This window comes from Manis pentadactyla, chromosome 3 (assembly GCF_030020395.1).
Source record: "Manis pentadactyla isolate mManPen7 chromosome 3, mManPen7.hap1, whole genome shotgun sequence".
NCBI lineage: Eukaryota > Metazoa > Chordata > Mammalia > Pholidota > Manidae > Manis > Manis pentadactyla.
This window is the reverse complement of record NC_080021.1, coordinates 45,219,814-45,247,122: the sequence shown is the minus strand read 5'-3', so window position 1 is coordinate 45,247,122 and position 27,309 is coordinate 45,219,814. Positions and strand designations below refer to the sequence as shown.

At 37.7% G+C, this 27,309-nt stretch overlaps 1 protein-coding gene and 1 pseudogene across 5 annotated transcripts in view; both read left to right on the top strand.

The window, feature by feature from the left end:
- The first annotated feature begins 11,062 nt into the window (after positions 1-11,062).
- The window catches only part of NDUFAF6 (NADH:ubiquinone oxidoreductase complex assembly factor 6), a 31,059-nt gene continuing 14,812 nt past the window's right edge, over positions 11,063-27,309 (top strand). For 2 of the 5 annotated variants that reach the window (XM_036875425.2, XM_036875405.2), the window contains exons 1-3: positions 11,064-11,289; positions 14,065-14,164; positions 25,636-25,758. In XM_036875425.2, coding sequence (XP_036731320.2) covers positions 11,093-11,289; positions 14,065-14,164; positions 25,636-25,758 — 420 coding nt within the window. In that variant the 5' untranslated portion in view covers positions 11,064-11,092. Of the gene's footprint in view, positions 11,290-14,064; positions 14,169-25,635; positions 25,759-27,309 lie in introns of all 5 variants that reach the window. The other 3 variants (XM_036875416.2, XM_036875433.2, XM_057497882.1) reach the window with 3 other exon arrangements.
- On the top strand, positions 11,304-14,058 carry LOC118907156 (60S ribosomal protein L36a-like; annotated as a pseudogene).

The window sequence follows — 27,309 nt, the reverse complement described above, 5'->3', positions numbered from 1 at the left end:
TATGAAAAGCATATTTTAAACTCCCAATAGTTAAAAGTGTAGTACTAGAATATTAAGACAAATAGAACAGTATAGACGCAAAATACATACAAGAGCTCATTCTGTGAAAAAGGAAGCATCTCAAATCAAAGGGAAAAAGGTGGACTAAAGAATAAATGATGGTTAAACAACTATGTAGATATAAAGAAAAAAATTGGATCCTTGCCTTTGTAACATTTATCCCCTCCAAAAAAAAAGTAAAAACTGAAACTATAGAAGTACTATAAAAGAAACATGAAGTCCTGAAAAACAAAAGAGAATAATTCTTTAAACAATTTTAAAATGGGAAGGCCTTTCTAATGACGACTCAAAATCCAGAAGCCATAAAAGTAAATATTGATGTTTGACAATATGAAAATACACAGTTAGATTCCTCAAGAAAAGTCAAAGCCAAAACAAACTGGGAAAAAACTTGTCATGATCTCTATCACAGACAAAGGGCTAATCTCCCGCATGTATATAGAGCTCCTACAAATCAATAAAGAATATCTATAGAAAAATGGGCAAAGTTTATGAAAAGACAGTTTACAGGAAGGCATATAAGAATGATTCTGAAAAAAAAAAAAGAATGATTCTGAAACTATGAAAAGATGCTGATTCTCACTGTCAATGAGAAATGCAAATTAAAACTATACTGGAATACCATTTTTTACTTTTCCAATTGGCTAAAATCCCAAAACTTGGTAACATCATTTTGGCAAGACTACACAGAACTGTTTCTTTCATAATAGCTAGTAGGAATGCAAAATGCCACAAACTCTATGAAGGGAACTGAGTAGCATCTATCAAAACTATAATTTTATATACCCTTTGATCCAGAAATTCTACTTCTGGGAATTTATTTATGCATTTGCATGAAAAAAGTTATATACAGAGCTAATAATTTAAACACTGGTTGTCATAGCAAAAGAAAAAACCGTGTGAACCAATAAAAGACTGATTAAACTATTAAAAAAAGGTGAAATTTACTATAAACATATATGGAAATATCTGTAAGAGAAATTATCAGGAAGGAAAACCAAAGTGCAGGATAATTTGAACAATATACCATCTTTTATATGAAAAGGGGGGGGAGAGAATAGAATGGAGATCTATATTCCTATCTGCATATATATGCATAAGAAAGGAAAGGATACTGTATTAATTATTTGTGGCTATATAATAAATTACTCCAAACCTTAACAGATTAAAACAACCAATATTTATTATCTTAAATAGTTTTTGAGGTCAGGAATATGGCAGTGGCTTTGCTGGGTGGCTCTGGCTCAGGGTCTTTCATGAAGTTGTAGTGAAGTTGTCAGCTGGGGCTGCTGTCATCTAAAGGGGCTGAAAAATACATTTCCAAACTGACTCATGTGACTGTTGGCAGGAAGCTTTAATTCCTTGCCATATGGGGCCTGGCAGCGGGCTTCCCACAGATCAAGTGATGGGGGATGGAGGGAATAGGGAAAAGATACCAAAATGGCAGGTTCAGACCTTTTATAACTTAATCTCAGAAGTAGACTATAATAACTTATGCTGGATTCTATTTGTTAGAACCAAATCCAGCTCACCCTCATGGGGAGGGGAATAATTAAGCTTAGTCTTTTGAAAGAAGGAGTATCAAACAATTTGTGGACAGATTTTTAAAACCACAGATGCACAGTTATGATAGTGGTTACCTAGGGGTTGTGGGGAAGTGGGATGGGCAGATGAGGAATGGGGAGGAGAAAATTTTCACTTGTATCTTTAATCGTGGTAAAATACATATACCAAAACTTATCATCTTAACTATTGTTAAACATACAGCTCTATGGCATTAAGTAAATTCACATTGTTGTGCCACCATCACTACCATCCGTTTCCTGAATTCTTTTCATTTTGCAAAACTGAAACTCAGTACTCATTAAACAATAGCTGGGATTCCTCCTTCCCCCATCCTCTGGCAACTGCCATTCCACTTCCTTTCTCTATGGATTTGACTACTCCAAGCACCTTATATAAGAGGAATCATCATTGTACATGTCTTTTCGTGTCTGGCTTATTTCATTTAACATAATGTCCTCAAGCTTCATCCACGTTGTAGCATGTGTCAAAATTTCCTCCCTTTTTAAGGCTGAATTATATTCCATTGTATGTATATGTCACATTTTTTTACCCATTCATCAGTCAGTGAACATGTGTGCAGCCTGTACCCCTTGGCTATTGTGAAGCATGCTGCTATGAACATGGATGTACACATACCTCTTCAAGTCCTCACTTGTATATTTTTATATTTAAATTCTTTTGCACAATGGAAATTGTATAAGTAATCAGTTGCTGCATAACAAACCACCCCAAACCACTTGATGATATACAACAACAATTTATTATTTCTTCTGGTTCTGGAGGTTTACTGGGTGGTCCTTCTGCTTGTTTACCTGGCCTCAGTCACAAGGTGACATTCAGCTGGGCGATCTGGTGGGCTCAGAGGTCCAAGTTGGCCTCAATCACAAGTCTGGCTGCTGGTCTTGGCTCTTGTTCTCCTCCACATTACCTCTTATCTATCCTCTAGTAGGTCAAATTTCTTTACATGGCAGACTCAGAGAAGCATTCAAGAGGGAGAAAGCAGAAACTGCAAGATTTCTGAGGCATAGGCTCTGGACTTGCACATTGTCACTTCTGTTATTTCCTATTTGGTCAAAGCAAATGTTAAAGACAGCTCAGATTCAAGGGGTAGAAAATAAGAGTCTACTTCTTGATGAGAGTAGCTGCAAAAAATTTGTGGCTATATTTAATTTACCACAGGAATATATTACCTATTTTAAAATATTAAGTAGAAATGTTTGTAAATAAATAAATCTTAATATGAGAAAATTTGTGCTATGCTATTTTAAAAAGCAAAGAGCAAAACTGTACATAAATTACGATCTTTATCTGTATCACCTGTCTTCCCTTTTGCCTCCCTAATAACTATTTTCAGTCTTTTTTTCCTGTCTCCACTGAAGATACTGGCTCAACTCAAAATGGCTTAAACAATAAGGACTATGGACTATTTCACATAAGAAAAAGTTCTGAGGAAGGGCAGCTCCAAGGGTTGAAAAATCCATCTAAATCACTAATGTCAGCAGGGGCCCAGAGTTAAGTTAGCATTTCTGCTTGATCCTCAGGCTAGCCTCCCTCATGGCTGCAAAATGGCTGCTTCAGTTAGAGGCATCACATTCAAGAAGAACAACACCCAGAGGAAGAAGAGACATGTGTCTCTTCCTGTGTCTCTCTGCCCCTCTCATCTCTTTATTCTGAAAAATTTTAAACATCTAGAAAAGTTGAAATGTTGCAATGAGTAAACATATATCCTCCACCTAGATTGAACAATTGATAACATTTTGTTACATGTCTAATCTTGCTCCTTCACTCTGAGATATATATATATATTTCCTGTATCTTTTTAAAGTAAATCACAGACATCACCACACTTTACCTCTACACAATTCAGCCTATGTTTCCTAAGAACAAAAATATTTCTTGTAGATCCACATTAGCACACTAAAGAGAAACTAACAGTAATTCCCTAACATCACTTAATATTCAGCCCAAGTTCAAGTTCCTTCAGTTGTCCCTAAAAGGTATTTTATAGCTTATCCTTTTTCAGACCAGAATCTAATCAAGTTTCATACAGTTAGTTTTATATTTCTTTGGTCTCTTTTAATTTAGAACATCACCTCAATTTGTTTTCTTAAGACATTGACTCTTTCTTTTGAATTATTCTGCATGTTTCCTCAGGGTATCATTTATCTTGTTTCTCTTGTCTTCATATTTCTCGTAAATGTCAAACAGATTTAGAAGCTTAATTAGATTTATGTTAAATTTTTTTGGCAAGAATTTTTCATAAGTGGTATAATTATATCTTGTATCTTCTTTTATTAGTGAGGCAACTTTCTCAAAAGCCCCAGAGTGAACTTTTCCACAAAAGTCATTGGCCAGAGAAGGTAAACATGCACAGTCCTGGACAAATCACTGGTGATGGAAGGAGAAATACCATGCTTAGCTTCACTCAGAAGATGGGACCTTTGGGGGTGAGGCTGGTGCTTGGCTCTGATTAAGGGATGAGGAGGTACACACACGGAAAGGGTTTGTCAGGGGAGGAAGGAGGTAGTCTTATCCCTTCTGTGCATCAGCATGTTCCACTGGTGCTACCTTCATCACATGTCTGATATTCACCCACTCTCCTTTACCTCCACTAGTACGCCTGTCCTGGTCTCCAGTAACTCTGCCCCAGTCTCTGGCCCTAAGCTGCCAACTGGCCTCCCTGCTTCCAATCTGTCCTCCAGACAGATTTCAGGATTGTATTCTAAAATCTAAGTTGGATTATGTCAAAGCCCCACTTTCATCCCTCCAGTGGCTTCCCAGTGCACTTAAAACCCTCAACTCTCAACTGGGCCTACAAAAAGTCATATCATTTCATTCCTGCTTACTCTCCTGTCTCACATGGCCCGCCCTCCTGCACAATCAGTAAGTGCCAGCTACACAGGCTTTCACTCTCTTCTTTGAACATGCTGAACCCTCTAATGATTCAGGGCTTTTGCACATGCAGGTCCCTCTTGTGGAACACCCCACCACCACACACACACACACATACACACACACTCTTTGCTTGGCAGCAGAATATAGTAGTCATTATGGGCTGAATTGTGTCACCCCCCCCAATCTGTATGTTGAAGTCCTGACCTCCAGAAACTTGGAATGTGACTGCTATTTAGAGGCAGAGTCCTCAGAGAGGTAGTTATGGTAAAATGAAGTCATTAGGGTGGACCCTAATCCAACATGACAGGTGGCTTTATAAAAGATGAGATTAGGACATAGACACACATAGTGGGAAGAGTAAGTGAAGCTACAGCGAGAAGGTGGCCATCGGCAAGCCAAGGAGAGGGGCCTTGTAGCAAAGTCAACCCTGCTGACACCTTGATCTCAGACATTTAGCTTCCAGAATTGGAAGAATATAAATTTTTGTTGTCTTTCTCCACCCAGTCTATGGTACTTTGTTACAGCTGCCTAGTAAATTAATACAGTAGTTGAGCAGGTGGACGCTGGAGCAGGCTTCCTAGGTGTAAATTCTGCCTCTGCCAATTACTAGCTGTACAACTTTGGGCAAATTATTTAACCGTTTCATGCCTTGGCTTTCTTTTCTGTAAAATGGGGATGATAACAATAGTACTAATAGAGATACAACTATCCAGTTTGCCCCAGACTGAGGTGTTTACCAGGATGCAGGACTTCCAGTGCTAAAACCTGAACAGTCACTCTACACTGAGTCTGGTTGTTACGAGATTGAACTAATACTGGTAACATATTAGAAGAATGCCTAGCACACAGTAAACACTCAGCAACAAGTATTGTTACTATTATTATTCATTATATTTCAGATCTCAGCTTAACTGCCATTGTCTCAGAGATATTTTTCCTGACCTCATAATCTAGATTAGGACTCTCTTTCATAGTATCTGATTCTTTTGATAGTGGCTCCCTCATATCTATTTCCCTCGGTTTCAAAAATAATGGGATCCCTGATTTCTAAGTGGGCACATGGCTGCCCAGAACAAAGGCTATTTCCCAGATTCCCTTGAATAAGTTCTGATCAATGGGATATAAGCAGATGTGGTATGTGCACATTCTGGGTTATGGCCTAAAAACAGGAGGTTCTTACCCACAGAATTCCTGGGGTCTGTGAACTAATGGAAAAAAAATGACATCGGTATTTTCTCTAACTGCTAACTGAGATTTAGCATTTGCTTCAATTATGAAAACAGGCAACAAAGCACAAAAGTAGCAATAATTCTGATGTTGTCACTAAATGAAGTCAGTCATTTTCTTTTTTTTTTTTTTTTTTTTTTTTAGATAATTATTTTTTATTGAAGGGTAGTTGACACACAGTATTACATTACATTAGTTTCAGGTGTACAACACAGTGATTCAACATTTATATACATGATAATTCTAAGTACCAGCTATCACCATACCAAGTTGTTACAATATTTTGACTATATTCCTTATGCTATACATTACATCCCGGTTGCTTATTTATTTTACAATTGGAAGTGTGTACTTTTTCTTGGTTGTTGTTGTTAGGGCATCTCTCATTTTTATTGATCAAATGGTTGTTAACAACAATAAAATTCTGTATAGGGGAGTCAATGCTCAATGCACAATCATTAATCCACCCCAAGCCTAATTTTCGTCAGTCTCCAATCTTCTGAAGCATAACGAACAAGTTCTTACATGGAGAACAAATTCTTACATAGTGAATAAGTTACATGGTGAACAGTACAAGGGCAGTCATCACAGAAACTTTTGGTTTTGCTCATGCATTATGAACTATAAACAGTCAGTTCAAATATGAATACACATTTGATTTTTATACTTGATTTATATGTGGATACCACATTTCTCTCTTTATTATTTTTAATAAGATGCTGAAGTGGTAGGTAGATACAACATAAAGGTAGAAAACATAGTTTAGTGTTGTAAGAGAGCAAATGTAGATGATCAGGTGTGTGCCTGTAGACTATGTGTTAATCCAAGCTAGACAAGGGCAATAAAACATCCACATATGCAGAAGATTTCTCTCAGAACAGGGGGGGTGAGGTTCTAAGCCTCACCTCTGTTGATCCCCAATTTCTCACCTGATGACCCCCCTGCGACTGTGCCTGTCTTAGGTTGTTCCTCCCTTGAGGAATCTTACCCGTCTCTGGCTAACCAGTCATCTTCCGGGGCCACACAGGGAAATGTTAAGTTGGTAAGTGAGAGAGAAGCCTTATTGTTTGAAATGGTTAGCTTTTTATTTCTTTGCATATTTATGCCCTGTGGCTTCTATGCCCAGCATTTGTCTTGAGGTATCTTTACCACTTGGAGGAGTTATGATACTCGGTAAATTTGATATGAGGCACGAATTCTATTTAAGAATTCGTTGTAATTAGGAAGGAAGAAGAAAAGCTATAGAAGTAGCAGGCGGGAGAAAACATGGGAAGATTGATTATTTCTTTGACATATCTTCTTGTAGAGTAACTTCAGCATGTATATATTTTAAGCTACTACTTAAATTGCGCACACACATTAACATAATAGGAGTATAGTTACATAACCAAAGCATACCTGTAATTACCAGCCATCTCCAGTGAAACCAAGAAAACCAGTTAGGCACCCTAGGCATTTGTGAAAACTTATCAATGATATGATGGTTATTATCTAACTGAATTTGAATAGTTTGAGAAAAATCAGACAAATTAAAACAACCCATTCCTGGGTACTGTTCACATCCCATATGTTCTTTTAACAGTAGATAGTCTGTAGTTGTAAGATTTTGGAGCGCTACAATTTGCACTTCTCCTAATTCTTGGTTGAGTTCCAACAGTATAGATCCAGTCAAATTTGTTGTTTTACTGTATGCACAGGCCAGCTTAGATATCTCCTTCATTCCCATGGCAAGTCCAGGAGCTGGTGGGATGAGTGCATCTACAGCTGTAGCAGTGCGTGGATCTTTGTTGGGGTTTTTTGATGTCAGTCATTTTCATATCACATAAGGTTTGCAGATATCTAATAATTATGCTCATTGCTGTTATGAAGTTTTGAAATTATAAACTCACTGCTAGATCTTATTATTATTTAATGAGTAAAGAGGCACATATACTGCTGTATGCCATGGCACTACAATGCTTAAGCACTCTTTAAAGAGAAGGGCATCTTGCCCCTTTACCCTTTCCCTCTTGCTACTGGCCAGCATGTGGAACTAGTAGTGGGCTATCTTGGTCATGTAGATGAGGGCCACACTCCTCAGATGGTGTAACTTGAAGACTGAAAGAGCCCAGGTCTCTGGGACCTTGGAATCTCCATGCAACCCTAGATTGCTTATACCCAGACTGCTACTTGAAAAACAAATAAATGTCTACTTTGTTTATAGGACTGTAATTTTGTATCTTTATTTGAGCAGCTGAGTCTATATCCTAATTAATACAATAGCAGTTATCACACTTTGTAATTATGTTTATTTGTGATGACTATTTAAATATCTTTACTACTAAAGAAAACGCTCTTTGAGGACATCAAATATGTCTATTAGTTCACTCGAGAATTCTAGCAATTGGTACAGTTTTGACAGAGTAGACTAAAAAATATTTTAAAATGAATGAAATGGTAGCAAAAGAAAATGTTTATCACCATATTAGGCAAACCAAGTAATATACAATATATAAAAACAAGTAATTGCCTATGTATAGAAAAAAGCTGGAAGAAAATACCAAGATGTGAACAGTTACTGTTTGAATTACAGGCTTTGGTATGATTTTTTTCCTACATTTGCCTATATTTTCCAGATTTCCTTTAATGAGATTAAAAAAATGCATATATATATACAATTAAAAAATGTAACCAAACAAAATGAATTGAAGAGAAGTCAGTGGATCCCTGAGGGTCTTGGAGGAGGAAGCAGCATGTAGGGCATTCCTGCCCTGGGAGATTTAATCAGCTGAGATTTAACCAGAGAGGATCTGGTGTGGACCCTCTCAGAACCTTTAATACTCAAGGTGTCAGTAAAAGTCAACAGGCCAGCCTGACTCTTAACATAAGGAATGAAACTCACTTCTTAAAGAGGCCATAGTAAAAATAAAAGGAGGTGCAATACTCTGGAACAATAAGGCATAATTCTTTAAAATATAGCAGTCAACCATAGGACAATCTATACTGAGCAAAGCTTGGAAATAAATGTTATTATATTTAATCCATTATTATTACACAGATATATCAGTTATAATCACCATGGAGAGTCATGTATTTTAAGAGGACATAGTGAGCAAATGCTACAGCTAAAAGGCAAGTTACCAAATCATGCTTCTGTGGTCTTTTATTGTCAATGTTAATTTTTTGGTTAAACACTGAGCTTCTGCCTTGACTAGAATGCTGATTAAATAAAACTGAATGCATATTTCATATATGTTGGTTTTGATACGAAGAAGTTAGGTTGAGGAAATATTTTTATGTGCTCATAATCCTAAAAAATTTAATTTCAAGATTAGCAAACAATAGATGTTCAATAAAAGTTGGTGACAGTGTGTTATATATAGGATAATTTTTTTAATTCTCATTTTTCCTCTATTGTTATTAATTGGAATTCCGCCTTAAGGTTTATATATCTATAGGCTCATAACATCTTTAGCGTGTATTACTTTGATTTGCATTAATTGGTGATTACCAGAAATGAAGAAATATATTCTTCAATATATATTGATTGGCCTGGAGATGAGGAAACAAAATATGTTCATTAGAAAGATGTGAAACTGGGTACTAGAAATAAAGTGGAAGAGAAGTTAATAATACTTCATGGTAGCTGTTAAAAATAATTTTTAACAAATCTGTATAATCATGACTCTCATACTGATATAAAATAAACACAAGTCAAAACTTCATTTAACTCATTAATTAATGAGGGAGCCAGTTAAATGTTTCAACCAATTCAAAGAAATATTCAAACATATATACCAGTCATATATACAGGCAGTCAGGAATGCTTAGGTAAATCTGTTTAATAGATATGAAACTGGCAAAACTGATCAATATCCATAGAACAATAACCAAATGAATCTCCTAAGAACATCATATAAATACTTATGGACAAGAATCATCTACAGCGTTGTCAATATTCCACAACTCACCCAATTGTAAAATTACCTCGACAATTAACTATTTAGACACTCAGCAATCTTTTTGGTTCTTTTAAACAGTCTTTCTTAATTTTTTCTCTACATTGCTGACCTGTGTTGAGCGCTATTTATGGCCAAGCACTAATCTAGGTGCCTTAAATGTATAGCTCATATAATTCTCACAAGAACCTTATTAAGTAGGTTCTATTATTATTTCCATTTCTTAGGGGAGGAATCCTCAGAATAAGAAAAGGTAACTCTGTTACCCAAGGTCACAGAGATAGTAGGAGGTGGAGCTAGACTCTGAATCCAAGTGGTTCTGCACCAGATATGAGGCCATGAATGTATGTGAAGGAAAAAGAATTGATAGGACCCAACCAATTAAATTACATTAGATCTAGAAGAGGAAAGAGGTAAGGATGACTTCAAAGGCTTTCCCTGGTTGTGAGGAGGGTGACACTGTCCAGATAAATAAAGAGACTAAGAAGAAGAGTTAGTTTGATTTGGTTTTTAGACATGTGGACTTTTAAGTAAATGGCAAGATGTCCAGATGGAAAAGTCTAGCTGGGGAGGAGATCAGAATGAAGATGCAGACGAGTGATTTTTTTCCCCCCAGATTTAAATTACGGTATCTAAAACACTTCTGTGTATCTGTCAGAGCTGAAGGACAGAAAAGAACAAACATTATGCAGGCGGGACTGAGGTCCCTCAGAGGACGGACAGAGGCACTCTCAGGGGGTAAAACCAAAGCAGGGTGAGGTGGCCAGAGTTCTCAGGTCCTCACAACAAGGTACTCTCTCTTGGTTTAAGGAGAAACATTAAGCTGGAGTCACACATGCAAATAGCTAGGGTGGAGGCTGAAAAGTAGAGACCAGGTCATGGGGGGGCTTTGTCCAAAGCAAGTAGATTGCCAAGCAGGGAAGGGTCCTGATCAGATACACATTTTAGATAGAACCGGTCTGGCTACTGCAAGAACAGTCTGGGCAAATCTGGACGCAGGAGGTGTCACCGGAATCCATATGTAGGCGGCTGATGGCTTGGACCAGGTCAGGTCGTGGCAACTAAATCGAACTCTAATATTTGAGAGATTGAGAGTAAGAGTACCAAAGGAGGCTCACATACTTTAAAGTTATAAATCAAGCTAGTAAGCTATCAAACAAAATAGTATCTATCCTTCTACCTTGATAAATACACGTTCGGAAGGATCTGGAAGGGAGGGGGAGAGCTACGGCGGGATCGGCTTGACTTGGGCGGGGCTTTTCTGGAACCAACCAGGTACTAGCGGCAGCGGCGGCCCGGCCCGAGAGGCCCACAGCGACCCCTGGCTCCTCTCCGAGCCCCGGCAGAGGAGGGGCGGGCGGACCCGCGCGAGGCGGGCGGGGTCGTAGGGCGTGCGCGTCGGTGTCATGGCGGCCTCTGTGCTCAGCTCGGCCTGCCGCTCGCGGCAGCTCGGCCTCCCCGGCCTTGGCCGCCGCCGGCCGCCCCGGGGCCTGTGGGCGCGCGCGCGGCGGCTCCCGGGGCCCGCGGGGTCCGGGCGGAGCGTGGCCGCGGCTAGCGGGCGGGATGCCTCGGGCACCGACCGCTATTGCCTGGAGCTGCTGCGGTGAGCAAGAAGGGGCCGGGGGAAGGCGGCGGGACTCGGGGCCGGCGGGGCGGACCCACCGGCACCTTCCTCGCGTACCGCGGCGCGTGCGGCCGGGAGGGAGGGGAGCGAAGCAGCAGGAACCTTCACAGCGATCACAGAACTGCGGCAAAATTTTTCCGTCTGTCACCTTGCCTGACCTTGCATTTTTACCTAATTAGACGTTTTGCATGCGTAAATTTTTTTAAATTTAAAGGCGGCCAATAATTAATTTAAATTAAAACAGTAACTCACTTGGAATTCTAACTTTATGTGAGGCCGTGTATAAAGTAATTTACCAGAAATTTACTTACTCTTCATTACTGGTTGTGACGGACAAATGCAGACCATAGGGTTACGAAGACTAAAGCATTTTGAAGTGCCTGGCACAAAGCAAGAGCACAGTAAATACAATATAAGCCATTATAATTCACTTAATTTATTATTTTAATTATTTTTCCTTAACAGGGAAAAACCTTTAGCTGTGTAGAAAATCTTATCTTCCAAAGGTTGCTGCTATTCTGCTATATATTTATTCATTTCATTTTTCATTTCCATGTAAGAAACTTGAAATACTTCACATATTGGTTATTTTTAGGAGATGTGAAACAGTTACATTATCAAGCCTCATTTTGCAAATTAGGAAATAGATGTGGCTGTTATCAATTCTGTCAATAACTAGTTGAATGATAGTAATTAAGATTGTAGTTTTGATTCCTATTTAGTGTTTTCTCACTGTTTAATATTAACTTACAAGTGTGTTAAACACCTTTGAAGTTCGGAGACTTTTAATAGTAAAATAAAAATATAAAATGTATGTATTTAAAGGTATAAAATACAGCTCTTTCTTTCTGAACTGATAATAATGCTCTTGAAAACATGATTAGCCTTCCTAAAAGCCACCAGACTTTCTGTAGGAAGTGTGGTAAGCACCAGCCCCACAAAGTGACACAGTACAGAAAGGGCAAGATTCTCTTCAAAAGTGTTACGGCAGGAGACAGAGTGACTGTGGTGGGCAGATGAAGCTGATTTTCCAGAAACAGCCTAAAACTACGACGACGATTGTGCTGAGGCATGAATGTGTTGAGCCCAACTGCAGATCTCAGAAGAATGCTGGCTGCTTAGAGATGCAAGCATTTTGACTGGGAGGAAATTAGAGAAAGGGCGAGTAGTCCAGTTCTGAGCTTCATATTTTGTTTTATTATGAAGACAATAAAATCTTGAGGTTATGTCACTTCAAAAAAAAAGCTTAAGACATAGAGAGCTGTTTTCACCTCTACTGTTTGATTGTAGCTGAAACAGTTTATGGTAAGATTTTTTAGGAGAGCTGTCCTGTGATAGGATTGATATTGATGATCTCCTTTCCCACATATTGTTTAGGTGGAAGTTGGGGAGTGAAGGGCATGGCTCGGCAGGGTTTAAGTTATCTGTTAGGCACATAACAAAATGTGAAACAGTTGAGAAGTGGGAGTAGTCTGAACTTCAGTTCGTAAATCCATGGAATGAGGTTGGATCCATTTTATATTGAATACTGTTTTATAGGAAATAATGTTGTTATGAGATTCCAGTGTATTACAATGTAAGTAGCCTTTGTTGATAGGCCGTCTGTTAAGTACTTTATACTTAAGTCATTCTTGAATGTACATAGTGAGGACTTTATTTTTTTTAACTCTTTTCAAGTAATTTCAAATTTACATAAAAATTAACAGGCAGTGCACAGAGCTCCAATATACTCTTCTTCCAAATTTCCCTCATTGTTAACATTCTGAACTATTTGAAAATAAGATGTAGACATGGTGCCCTGTTACTCCCCTTAATATTTTGGTGTGTATTTGTTAATACACAAGGATTCTCTCCCATATGACTGTGGTACAACCATCAAAATCAGGATATTAAGATTGATCAAATATTACCATCTAATCCACAGACTCTGATTTTGCTGATTATTCTGTCTTTCGTACATCTGGGATCATGTGCGCCATTAGTTGTCATATCTCTTTCGTCTTAGCTGTCTGGGAACAGTTTCTCCTTACTGTTTATGGGTTTGATAAATTTTGAAGAGAACAGGCAAGTTACAGAATCTCTGTCAATTTGGGTTTATTTAATGTTCCCTCGTGATTTGTACATTTTTGGCAGGAATATTAGAAGTGATTCTCTGCTTTTTTCAGTATCGTGTCATGAAGCACATGATGTTGATTTATCCTGATTCTGTGGTGTGAACATTTTATTACATGAGAAGATGTCTTTGAGGTTTCTCTCTTGTAAATTTAATTTTAAGACTATCAGTTAATAAGATGTAATTTGTGAGGAGATACTTCAATACCCTAAATATCTTGTTTCTGTCAAACTTCTTTCTGCCTGTTTACCAGTTTAAGACATTGATGATTTTTGCCTGAATCAGTTATTACTGCTATAGTTACCAAGTGATGATTTTAAAAGTTCCATTATATCTTCTAGATTTATCAGTTGGCGTTGTACTGGTTGTCATGTTTTTCCTTCTCTTCCCATTTGTGTATTCATTAATTTACATTGTTATGGGCTTAAGGCGCCCTGTTACAATCTGTCACTATTTTTTGGATGCTCACATGGCCCAGACTTAGCTAGTGAGAACTTTGTCAAGCCAATTTCTTATTCTTTTGAAAGATAAGAAATTTCAGGCCTGTTAAAGCCTCATTTTTAATTAAATTTGGTTAGTATTTTTGTGTGTGCAGTTTGGAAAGTGAAAAGTAACTATCTCTTTTTGCCTGTTTGTTATAGGAAACGAGATTATGAAGGTTATTTATGTTCTCTGCTGTTCCCTACAGAATCCAGAAGCTCTGCTTTTGCACTGAGGGCCTTTAATGTGGAACTGGCTCAGGCTGGTATTAAAATATCTTTAAAAATTATTTGCAAAGATTTTGGCATAATGTGTTTAATGATGAACAATAAAGAAATATAGTTGTAATTTATATGTTAGATGTGTTGAAGGTCTGCTGGCAATTTCTCCTGCTCTTTAGGCTTAACAATTCAATCCCCACCCCATCCCAAAAAAATGCTAGCTAATGAACTTAATGTTTCTGGAAATACCATTCTGGAATTTTAGTTGTTTTTCTAAGAATATTATGAAACTATGCAATTAACATTGTACATTTGTCTATTAATTGAATAGGTTAATCACAGTATTACTGCTTATAGCAGTTTCACAGCACTTTTTAAATTGAGGTTTTTAGTTTAATGTTAAATGGGGAATGGAGGCAATTATAGCGAACTCAGACCTTAGGTCATGCTAAATCACTTTTGTCTAAAGAATTACAGAGGCAGGAAAGACCCTTCCTTTTCTGAAAATGGAAAGACCAAGTACTGATACAACACAAATTGAAATGCAGGATGGATATAAGGGAGGTAAAAGTGGAGTGGCCTTGACCTTCTCAGTAAATGAAATGAAGAGGTCAGTCATCGTGAGTGAGGGAGCAGGGAGGTGTGGAGGCTTGAAGTGAGTGGCAAGTGCTGGCAAGTCTATTCTGGTCACTGTGATAGGAAGCAAACTAGAATGCATAAAAGGATGTAAGTATAGCACCGGGGCACAATTGAGGTTAGATACTATAAATCTGCAGAGTCCAATAGGCTGGCATTTTTCCTTGGTGTATTTTTATGTTTTTTTTACCTTTTTCATGTATAAACTATACATTAGCATTTAAGTCAATCACAGTTTAGCAATAGAGTCCCTATTGTGATCTTTAATTATAACTTTAAAATGATTGAAATTCCATTTTTAATAAGTAAACCCCTAGGGTTCCCCTGAATTCTCTGTCACTTTGTAGGATTATCTTGCTGCTGCTTTGCCTACAGTCTTGTTTGTTCATTCATTCAGCAAATACTGATTGTCTAAAATGTGCTAGGCACTGTTTTAAGTCTCAGGGTATTGCACTGAATGAAACATACAGAAACCCTACATTCAGGGAACAAACAAGTACTGTGTAATATGTTAGATGGAAACAAACACTGTGGAAAAAAATTAAGGGGAATGGGGAAGGCTGGGTATAGCAGGGATTCCTATTTTATGTAGAATAGTCAGGATAAACCTCTGAGAAGGTGGCATTTGAGCAAAGATATGAAGGAGGCAAGGGAGTGAGATATGTGGATGAGGAGTATTCTGGATGGAAGCAACAGCAAGTGCAAAGGCTTTGAGGTGCAAGTGTGTGTGGCCAGTGTGGTACAGCAGAGGGGGGAGGGAGAACAAGGGAAGAGATTATGTTAGAGGTACCTGGGCCAGAAAAATAAGGTCTTAGAGACCATTGCAATCACTTTGACTTGTACTCTGAAATGGGAAACCACTGGGAGTTCTGAGCAGAAAAGGACATAATCTCTTGGTCATAGTTAGCATGTCTTGATACTGCTTTAAGAACAGACTATGTGCCACCAGGATCTAAGCACTAAATATGCTAAGAGACTCACCCAGCACCAAGACCATTGAAAAAACAGAACTTTTTCTTAGGAAATAATTTCACACAAAAAAGTAAGAATAGCTCTAAGAATACCCATATTCCCTCTTGTTAATATTTTGCCTTTTTTGCTTTATCATTTTGTCTATTTTTTCTTTTATGAATGACTTTAGAGTAACTTGACAACACCATGGACTTTATCCCTATAAAACTTGAATGTATATTTCAAAAGATAAAAAGTATTCTCCTCTGTAACTACAGTACGATCATCAATTTTGAGTAAATTTGATATTGATATAATACTTTTATTTTATCTACCATCTGGTTTCTAGTTTTGTCAAATGACCCAGTAATGTCCTTTGTCGTATTTTTTCCCTCTTTGTATAGAATCCAGTTTAGGATCATGTATTTAGTTTTCATGTCTCTTCAGCGTCCTTTAATCTAGAACATTTGCACAGCCTGTCTTGTATGACACTCACATTTTTATTTTTTATTTTTTTATTTTTATTTTTTTCAATAATAAAAGTATATATTTATTTATTTAGATAATTATTTTTTATTGAAGGGTAGTTGATGCACAGTATTACATTACATTAGTTTCAAGTGTACAACACAGTGATAAAACATTTATATACATAATTCTAGGTTCCAGCTATCACCCTACCAAGCTGTTACAATATCTTGACTATATTCCTTATGCTATACATTACATCCCGGTTACTTATTTATTTTACCATTGGAAGTCTGTCTTTTTTTTTTTTTTTTTTTGTGAGGGCAGCTCTCATATTTATTGATCAAATGGTTGTTAACGACAATAAAATTCTGTATAGGGGAGTCAATGCTCAATGCACAATCATTAATCCACCCCAAGCCTAATTTTCGTCAGTCTCCAATCTTCTGAGGCATAACAAACAAGTTCTTACATGGAGAACAAATTCTTACATAATGAATAAGTTACATAGTGAACAGTACAAGGGCAGTCATCACAGAAACTTTCGGTTTTGCTCATGCATTATGAACTCTAAACAGTCAGTTCAAATATGAATACTCATTTGGTTTTTATACTTGATTTATATGTGGATACCACATTTCTCTCTTTATTATTATTATTTTTAATAAAATGCTGAAGTGGTAGGTAGATACAAGATAAAGGTAGAAAACATAGTTTAGTGTTGTAAGAGAGCACATGTAGATGATCAGGTGTGTGCCTGTAGACTATGTGTTAATCCAAGCTAGACCAGGGCAATAAAACATCCACGTATGCAGAAGATTTCTCTCAGAACGGGGGGGTGAGGTTCTAAGCCTCACCTCTGTTGATCCCCAATTTCTCACCTGATGACCCCCCTGCGACTGTGCCTGTCTTAGGTTGTTCCTCCCTTGAGGAATCTTACCCATCTCTGGCTAACCAGTCATCTTCCGGGGCCATACAGGGAAATGTAAAGTTGGTAAGTGAGAGAGAAGCCTTATTGTTTGAAATGGTTAGCTTTTTATTTCTTTGCATATTTATGCCCTGTAGCTTCTATGCCCAGCATTTGTCTTGAGGTATCTTTAGCACTTGGAGGAATTATGATACTCGGTAAATTTGTTATGAGGCACAAATTCTATTTAAGGGTTGTAATTAGGAAGGAAGAAGAAAAGCTATACAAGTAGCAGGCAGAAGAAAACATGGGAAGATTGATTATTTCTTTGACATATCTTCTTGTAGAGTAACTTCAGCATGTATAGGTTTTAAGCTACTACCTAAATTGCGCACACACATTAACATAATAGGAGTATAGTTACATAACCAAAGCATACCTGTAATTACCAGCCATCTCCAGTGAAACCAAGAAAACCAGTTAGGCACCTTAGGCATTTGTGAAAACTTATCTATGATATGGTGGATATTGTCCAACTGAACTTGAACAGTCTGAGAGAAATCAGACAAATTAAAACAACCCATTCCTGGGGAATGTTCACATCCCTTATGTTCTTTTAACAGTAAATAGTCTGTAGTTGTAAGATTTTGGAGCGCTACAATTTGCACTTCTCCTAATTCTTGATTGAGTTCCAACAGTATAGATCCAGTCAAATTTGTTGTTTTACTGTATGCACAGGCCAGCTTAGATATCTCCTTCTTCATTCCCATGGCAAGTCCAGAAACTGGTGGGATGAGTGCATCTACAGCTGTAGCAGTGCGTGGATCTTTGTTGGGGTTTTTTGATGATCATCTTCTGGCATGAGTCTTCCAGAGAGTGCTGATGTTGGAAGTTCTCTTTCATATTGTATCTTAGTTCATTTTCGGGGTAGCCCAATTAGGCTTTGATCTTCTGTATAAACGCAAACAGACCCTTTGCCTACACTTTCATATGCCCTTTATACCCTTGTGTAGAACTCATTGGAGGTTACCACACGGGAACTGCCCTTTTTTTTGTTTTGTTTTGTTTTGTTTTGTTTTGTTTTTGGTATCACTAATCTACACTTACATGATGAATATTATGTTTACTAGGCTCTCCCCTATACCAGGTCCCCCCTATAAACGCCTTTACAGTCACTGTCCATCAGCATAGCAAAATGTTGTAGAATCACTACTTGCCTTCTCTGTGTTGTACAGCCCTCCCTTTTCTCCTACACCCCCATGCATGTTAATCTTAATACCCCCCTACTCCTCCCCCCCCTTATCCCTCCCTACCCACCCATCCTCCCCAGTCCCTTTCCCTTTGGTACCTGTTAGTCCATTCTTGAGTTCTGTGATTCTGCTGCTGTTTTATTCCTTCAGTTTTTCCTTTGTTCTTATATTCCACAGATAAGTGAAATCGTTTGGTATTTCTCTTTCTCTGCTTGGCTTCTTTCACTGAGCATAATACCCTCCAGCTCCATCCATGTTGCTGCAAATGACTGGATTTGCCCTTTTCTTATGGCTGAGTAGTAGTCCATTGTGTATATGTACCACATCTTCTTTATCCATTCATCTATCGATGGACATTTAGGTTGCTTCCAATTCTTGGCTATTGTAAATAGTGCTGCGATAAACATAGGGGTGCACTGATCTTTCTCATACTTGATTGCTGCATTCTTAGGGTAAATTCCTAGGAGTGCAATTCCTGGGTCAAATGGTAAGTCTGTTTTGAGCATTTTGATGTACCTCCATACTGCTTTCCACTATGGTTGAACTAACTTACATTCCCTCCAGCAGTGTAGGAGGGTTCCCCTTTCTCCACAGCCTCGCCAACATTGGTTGTTGTTTGTCTTTTGGATGGCAGCCATCCTTACTGGTGTGAGGTGATACCTCATTGTAGTTTTAAACTGCATTTCTCTGATAATTAGCGATGTGGAGCATCTTTTCATGTGTCTGTTGGCCATCTGTATTTCTTTTTTGGAGAACTGTCTGTTCAGTTCCTCTGCCCATTTTTTAATTGGGTTATTTGTTTTTTGTTTGTTGAGGCGTGTGAGCTCTTTATATATTCTGGACGTCAAGCCTTTATCGGATGTGTCATTTTCAAATATATTCTCCCATACTGTAGGGATCCTTTTTGTTCTATTGATGGTGTCTTTTGCTGTACAGAAGCTTTTCAGCTTAATATAGTCCCACTTACTCATTTTTGCTGTTGTTTTCCTTGCCCAGGGAGATATGTTCAAGAAGAGGTCACTCATGTTTATGTCTAAGAGGTTTTTGCCTATGTTTTCTTCCAAGAGTTTAATGGTTTCATGACTTACATTCAGGTCTTTGATCCATTTTGAGTTTACTTTTGTATATGGGGTTAGACAATGGTCCAGTTTCATTCTCCTACATGTAGCTGTTCAGTTTTGCCAGCACCACCTGTTGAAGAGACTGTCATTTCGCCATTGTATGTCCATGGCTCCTTTATCAAATATTAATCGACCATATATGTCTGGGTTAATGTCTGGATTCTCTAGTCTGTTCCATTGGTCTGTGGCTCTGCTCTTGTACCAGTACCAAATTGTCTTGATTACAATGGCTTTATAGTAGAGCTTGAAGTTGGGGAGTGAGATCCCCCCTACTTTATTCTTCTTTCTCAGGATTGCTTTGGCTATTCGGGGTCTTTGGTGTTTCCATATGAATTTTTGAGTTATTTGTTCCAGTTCATTGAAGAATGTTGCTGGTAGTTTCATAGGGATTGCATCAAATCTGTATATTGCTTTGGGCAGGATGGCCATTTTGACGATATTAATTCTTCCTAGCCACGAACCTGGGATGAGTTTCCATCTGTTAGTGTCCCCTTTAATTTCTCTTAAGAGTGACTTGTAGTTTTCAGAGTATAAGTCTTTCACTTCTTTGGTTAGGTTTATTCCTAGGTATTTTATTTTTTTTGATGCAATTGTGAATGGAGTTGTTTTCCTGATTTCTCTTTCTGTTGGTTCATTGTTAGTGTATAGGAAAGCCACAGATTTCTGTGTGTTGATTTTGTATCCTGCAACTTTGCTATATTCCGATATCAGTTCTAGTAGTTTTGGGGTGGAGTCTTTAGGGTTTTTTATGTACAGTATCATGTCATCTGCAAATAGTGACAGTTTAACTTCTTCTTTACCAATCTGGATTCCTTGTATTTCTTTGTTTTGTCTGATTGCCATGGCTAGGACCTCCAGTACTATGTTAAATAACAGTGGAGAGAGTGGGCATCCCTGTCTAGTTCCCGATCTCAGAGGAAATGCTTTCAGTTTCTCGCTGTTCAATATAATGTTGGCTTTGGGTTCATCATAGATGGCCTTTATTATGTTGAGGTACTTGATGTGGTGGATGATGTTGATGGACTTTCGAATGTTGTACCATCCTTTCATCCCTGGGATGAATCCCACTTGGTCATGGTGTATGATCCTTTTGATGTATTTTTGAATTCGGTTTGCTAATATTTTGTTGAGTATTTTTGCATCTACATTCATCAGGGATATTGGTCTGTAGTTTTCTTTTTTGGTGGGGTCTTTTCCTGGTTTTGGTATTAGGGTGATGTTAGCGTCATAGAATGAGTTTGGGAGTATCCCCTCCTCTATTTTTTGGAAAACTTTAAGGAGAATGGGTATTATGTCTTCCCTGTATGTCTGATAAAATTCCGAGGTAAATCCATCTGACCCGGGGGTTTTGTTCTTTGGTAGTTTTTTGATTACCGCTTCAATTTCGTTGCTGGTAATTGGTCTGTTTAGATTTTCTGTTTCTTTCTGGGTCAGTCTTGGAAGGTTGTATTTTTCTAGGAAGTTGTCCATTTCTCCTAGGTTTCCCAGCTTGTTAGCATATAGGTTTTCATCGTATTCTCTAATAATTCTTTGTATTTCTGTGGGGTCCGTCATGATTTTTCCTTTCTCGTTTCTGATACTGTTGATTTGTGTTGACTCTCTTTTCTTCTTAATAAGTCTGGCTAGAGGCTTATCGATTTTGTTTATTTTCTCGAAGAACCAGCTCTTGGTTTCATTGATTTTTGCTATTGTTTTATTCTTCTCAATTTTATTTATTTCTTCTCTGATCTTTATTATGTCCCTCCTTCTGCTGACCTTAGGCCTCATCTGTTCTTCTTTTTCCAATTTTGATAATTGTGACATTAGACCATTCATTTGGGATTGCTCTTCCTGTTTTAAATATGCTTGGATTGCTATATACTTTCCTCTTAAGACTGCTTTTGCTGTGTCCCACAGAAGTTGGGGCTTAGTGTTGTTGTTGTCATTTGTTTCCATATATTGCTGGATCTCCATTTTGATTTGGTCATTGATCCATTGATTATTTAGGAGCGTGTTGTTAAGCCTCCATGTGTTTGTGAGCCTCTTTGCTTTCTTTGTACAGTTTATTTCTAGTTTTATGCCTTTGTGGTCTGAAAAGTTGGTTGGTAGGATTTCAATCTTTTGGAATTTACAGAGGCTCCTTTTGTGGCCTAGTATGTGGTCTATTCTGGAGAATGTTCCATGTGCACTTGAGAAGAATGTATATCCTGTTGCTTTTGGATGTAGAGTTCTATAGATGTCTATTAGGTCCATCTGCTCTACTGTGTTTTTCAGTGCTTCCGTGTCCTTACTTATTTTCTGCCCAGTGGATCTATCCTTTGGGGTGAGTGGTGTGTTAAAGTCTCCTAGAATGAATGCATTGCAGTCTATATCCCCCTTTAGTTCTGTTAGTATTTGTTTCACATATGCTGGTGCTCCTGTGTTGGGTGCATATATATTTAGAATGGTTATATCCTCTTGTTGGACTGAGCCCTTTATCATTATGTAGTGTCCTTCTTTATCTCTTGTTACTTTCCTTGTTTTGAAGTCTATTTTGTCTGGTATTAGTGCTGCAACCCCTGCTTTCTTCTCACTGTTGTTTGCTTGAAATATGTTTTTCCATCCCTTGACTTTTAGTCTGTACATGTCTTTGGGTTTGAGGTGAGTTTCTTGTAAGCAGCATATAGAGGGGTCTTGCTTTTTTATCCATTCTGTTACTCTGTGTCTTTTGATTGGTGCATTCAGCCCATTAACATTTAGGGTGACTATTGAAAGATATGTACTTATTGCCATTGCAGGCTTTAAATTCGTGGTTACCAAAGGTTCAAGGTTAGCCTCTTTAGTATCTTACTGCCTAACTTAGCTCGCTTATTGAGCTGTTATATACACTGTCTGGAGATTCTTTTCTTCTCTCCCTTCTTGTTCCTCCTCCTCGATTCTTCATATGTTGGGTGTTTTGTGCTGTGCTCTTTCTAGGAGTGCTCCCATCTAGAGCAGTCCCTGTAAGATGTTCTGTAGAGGTGGTTTGTGGAAAGCAAATTCCCTCAGCTTTTGTTTGTCTGGGAATTGTTTAATCCCACCATCATATTTGAATGATAGTCATGCTGGATACAGTATCCTTGGTTCAAGGTCCTTCTGTTTCATTGTATTAAATATATCATGCCATTCTCTTCTGGCCTGTAGGGTTTCTGTTGAGAAATCTGATGTTAGCCTGATGGGTTTCCCTTTATAGGTGACCTTTTTCTCTCTAGCTGCCTTTAACACTCTTTCCTTGTCCTTGATCTTTGCCATTTTAATTATTATGTGTCTTGGTGTTGTCCTTGGATCCTTTCTGTTGGGGGTTCTGTGTATTTCCGTGGTCTGTTCGATTATTTCCTCCCCCAGTTTGGCGAAGTTTTCAGCAATTATTTCTTCTAAGATACTTTCCATCTCTTTTCCTCTCTCTTCTTCTTCTCGGACCCCTATAATATGGATATTGTTCCTTTTGGATTGGTCACACAGTTCTCTTAATATTGTTTCATTCCTGGAGATCCTTTTGTCTCTCTGTATGTCAGCTTCTATGCGTTCCTGTTCTCTGATTTCAATTCCATCAATGGCCTCTTGCATTCTATCCATTCTGCTTATAAACCCAACACTCACATTTTTAAAACAACGCTTTTCCTTTTTAAAAATAGAATGATCCTCATTTGGAGTTTTATTTTTTTGTCATGACTGTATATGCATTTGTACCCTAATATTACCTAGGTGATGTGTGTCCTTTACAGAGAATCACAAGGAAACATGAAATGTCCATCTACCTTTTATTGTTGATACTAATTTTAGTCACCAGTGAAGATATTAGTATTTTTTTCCTTGCTAAATGTGAGTAGACATTTTGAGACCTCATCAAAATTTACCTCCTAGATGGCCAACAGGTGCTTGGAAAGGTACTCAACATCACTAACATCAGGGAAATGCAAATCAGCACCACAATGAGCTACCACTTCACACCTGCTAGAATGACTGTTACCAAAAAGATAAGAAATAAAAGTACTGGCAAGGATGTGGGGAAAAGGGAAGCCTTGTGCACTGTTGGTAGGAATGTAAGTTGGTGCAGTCACTACCGAAAATAGTATGGAGAGTCCTTAAAAAGCTAAAGTAGAACTACCTTATGATCCAGCAATTCTACTTCCAGGTATTTATCTGAAGGAAATGAAAACGCTAACTTGAAGGACATCTGCATCCTTTGTCCATTGCAGCATTGTTTATAATAGCCAAGATAGGGAGACAGCCTAGTGCCCACAGATGGATGAATGGATAGAGAAATATATACATATATATTTATGAATATAACATACATACTTTGTTTTATACATATTTATAAATAAATATAGAAACAGACATACTCATATACAATGGAATATTACTCGGCCATAAAAAAGGAGGAACTCTTGCCATTTGTGACAACATGGATGGACCACAAGGCATTATGGCTAAGTGAAATAAGTCAGAGAGAGACAAATATTGTATGATCTCATTTCTTTGTGGAAACTAAAAAACAAATCCCCTAAACTCATAGATGTAGAGAACAGATTGGTGATGGCCAAAGGTGGGAGGAAGGGGTAGGGAAATGGGTGAAAGTGGTTGCAAAGTACAAACTTTCAGTTATAAAATAAGTAGGTCATGGGGATGTAAATGTATAGCATGGTGACAGTAGGTAATAATACTGCATTGTTTATTTGGAAGTTGCTAAGAGAGTATATCTTGAAGTTTCTTATAATAAGAAAAAAGATTTGTGACTGTGGTGATGGATGTTATCTAGACTTATTGTGATCATTTTGTTGTATATACATAGATCAAACCATTATGTTGTACAATAGAAACCAATATAATGTTCTATGTTAGTTATATCTCAATTAAAAAAAACTTACCTCCTAGATTCAAGTGTACATTGGTGATTCTTGCCTGAATCTAGCAAGACCATTCTTAATCAGCTGTGAGTGAGGGAGATAGTTTAATAATCTTTTGAAAATAGTCTTCTCCTAAAACTCATGAATGAGTGAGCTTATTTAAATGTACATACAGTGAAATTCCTTTTTCTAGTTTACAGTTCTATAGGTTTTGAAACAGGCATAGAATCATGTATTCACCATTTTAGTTGTAACATAGAACAATCCCATCTACCCCCAAAATTCCCTCATGTGCCCCTTTGCAGTCAGCCCTTCCCCTCACCCACAGTCTTTTGTTTATCCTCCTGGTTCCCTTATCAGAGCTGTGAATATACGGAGCATGGGATAAACTACTGCTTTTTGGAACCATAATTTCTATATTTATTACATGTTACTTGTTGTGAGGATTGTAATGAGATAATCTCTGGGGCAGTACCTAGGACAGGGCCTGGCACTTGTAGATGTTTGATAAATGTAAATTCCTTCCCTGTTTTCTCTAAAAAGCCCCTGGTTCTATTTCCTAGGTTTATCTTCAGACATAAAAGTATTTTTTCCATCACTAATCTAGTGGCAATTGTTTTCCTTCTCTTCCATTTATTTTTATTACAGGAAATTTCAAACATACACAGAATTAGGGAGAGTAGAATAATGAACCTCCATAAGCCCGTTAACCAGCTCCAACTGTTACTAACTCAAAAAGCCAATCTTCGTTTTTCATCTCTATCCCCACCCATCCCATCCCCACCTCCAGGTTATTTTGAAGTAAGTCTCAGATAAATTTTTCTATCTGTAAATATTTCAGTACATAACATGAAAAGACAACTCACTTAAAAAAATAACCACATACAGTTATATATTAAAAATTTAACAGTGGTTTTATAATATCATGAAATATCCAGTGTTCACATTTTCCCAATTGTCTCTGTTCAAATTAGGATTCAAATAAGGTCCACATGTTGCAACTGGTTGATCTCTTAAATTTCTCTTTATCTAAATGTTCCCCCCTGACTCTTTGTTTTATTCTTGCAGTTTATTTCTAGAAGAATATTTCCTATTTTTCCAGACTTGATTGCAGACTTTGTAAAAATGTTTGAATAAGCACCAAATAATTTGCAACTTTTACTCAGGAAACTTGTAATTACAACAATTTAACTGATATATAACTTCAAGGAAAAATTTTTAAAAATCTATTGAATTAAATTAGTTTGAATTATATGATTATGCAGTCACCAATAATTGGTCTTGAAACTGTCAACAGTGCAGTTAATAAAGTTTTTAAGCCTTGTTTACAGGTTAAGGACTCGGTCTCTGAGAAAACAATTGGACTGATGCGAATGCAGTTTTGGAAAAAAACTGTGGATGATATATACTGTGACAGTCCACCGCCTCAGCCTGTGGCCATTGAACTGTGGAAGGTAAAAAAAAGTGCTTTTAATTTGCAAGAATGTTATTTGAGCATACCTTTGATATACACAATTTGGGTAGTGATGATGAAGACTCTGTCCTGAAAATATTCATAGGTTTGTGTAATGTTCAGATTTATATTAGTTTTGACAGAGGAATTTAAAATTATCTGCTAATAATTTGCACAGACCTTTCGTGTATTTCCTTGTTAAAGGAAAGAAGAGGAATCTAGTCTCTTTATGTTATAAATTATTTATTTTCCACATATTTGGATGCGGAATTTAAGCCTTACATATTTTGAAGCAATGGCAGGTTAATTTCTCTGCTATCTGCCCAGCAGCTTCTTATTCCAGTGCTCTGGTCATACGCCAGGCTGGAGAAAACAGGTGCTGATCTTTTGTGATGGGAGACTTGCTCCCACGATTGTCCAGACACAACATCCACACTAAATTACCTTGTCTAATTTGATAGAATTGCCTATTTGTTGGTGAGTTTTAGGTTTTAGAGGCTGGAAACTTATGGGCTACAGTATTATTTGTCTAGCTAGATGTATGTAGTAAGGAGTTTCACATTAAGGCAGGGTTGTGGAGCCCTCATTCATAAAGAGCCACGCAGAGTTTAGAAATACACTAAACTATGACTGGAGAAAGTCAGTAAGGTGCCTTTCGTCACTGCTCTGTCTCTCCACTGTGGTATGAGTGCCGGAAGACAGTTTCTGTGACAGGAGCCACTGACAGACCTGACCTCTTCTCAGGTCTGCACACCAGCAGAGGCAGGCCCCTGACTGACTTCACAGAGCCCCAGTAAGGATGGAAAACCAGGCCCCTCCACGGGGACTGAGAAGAAAAAGTGGATGGGAAGCTGTGAGTATTAGGTTAGTTGTTACCTCTGTTCTTCTCACTGTAGGAACCTCAAACCTATGTGACTTCAGTTGAGAGAAAAGTTTGTGTAAAATCCAGAAACTCTTTCTGTTTATTATTTTACACAGAAACCTTACTGTAGCAGAAGTTTAAGCTAAGACTTACTTCGAAGATTCCAGCCTTTGTCAGGAAATGTCATGGAAGATCAGAGATTCTTTAACACAAATTAATAGTGTCTTCTCTTAAAAAGACCCAAAAGCCATATCTGAATTACAGAATGTTTATGTGTTTGCCAGTTTGTTTAATTTTAATAGCTGCTTATATTCTGATGATTAATGTTGGCCAGTTTTCTGATATGACCAGAAGGTTAATATGAACATTTGAAAGAAGCAGGTAGTGTTCAGAGCAGTTGTCCTCATTGCATGTTCCCTGTCTCTCAGCATTTGGCTAGGGCATGCACTTATTTGTACCACAGCCCAGTAATACTCTCCGTTGGTTCTTTAAAGAATGTCAGGTTGTGCAGAAGATTAAATAGGGAAACACTGAGTGACAGTGTTGTCCAGAGAGCACTTTTCTGTCACACTATTTCATTGCTGTCTTTAGGGTATAAAATAGTTGCATATCTAAAATTTCTTATACATTTATATGGACCTCTCTATTTCTCTGTATATTAATATTAGTTGCAGGTTGAATTTATGTTTG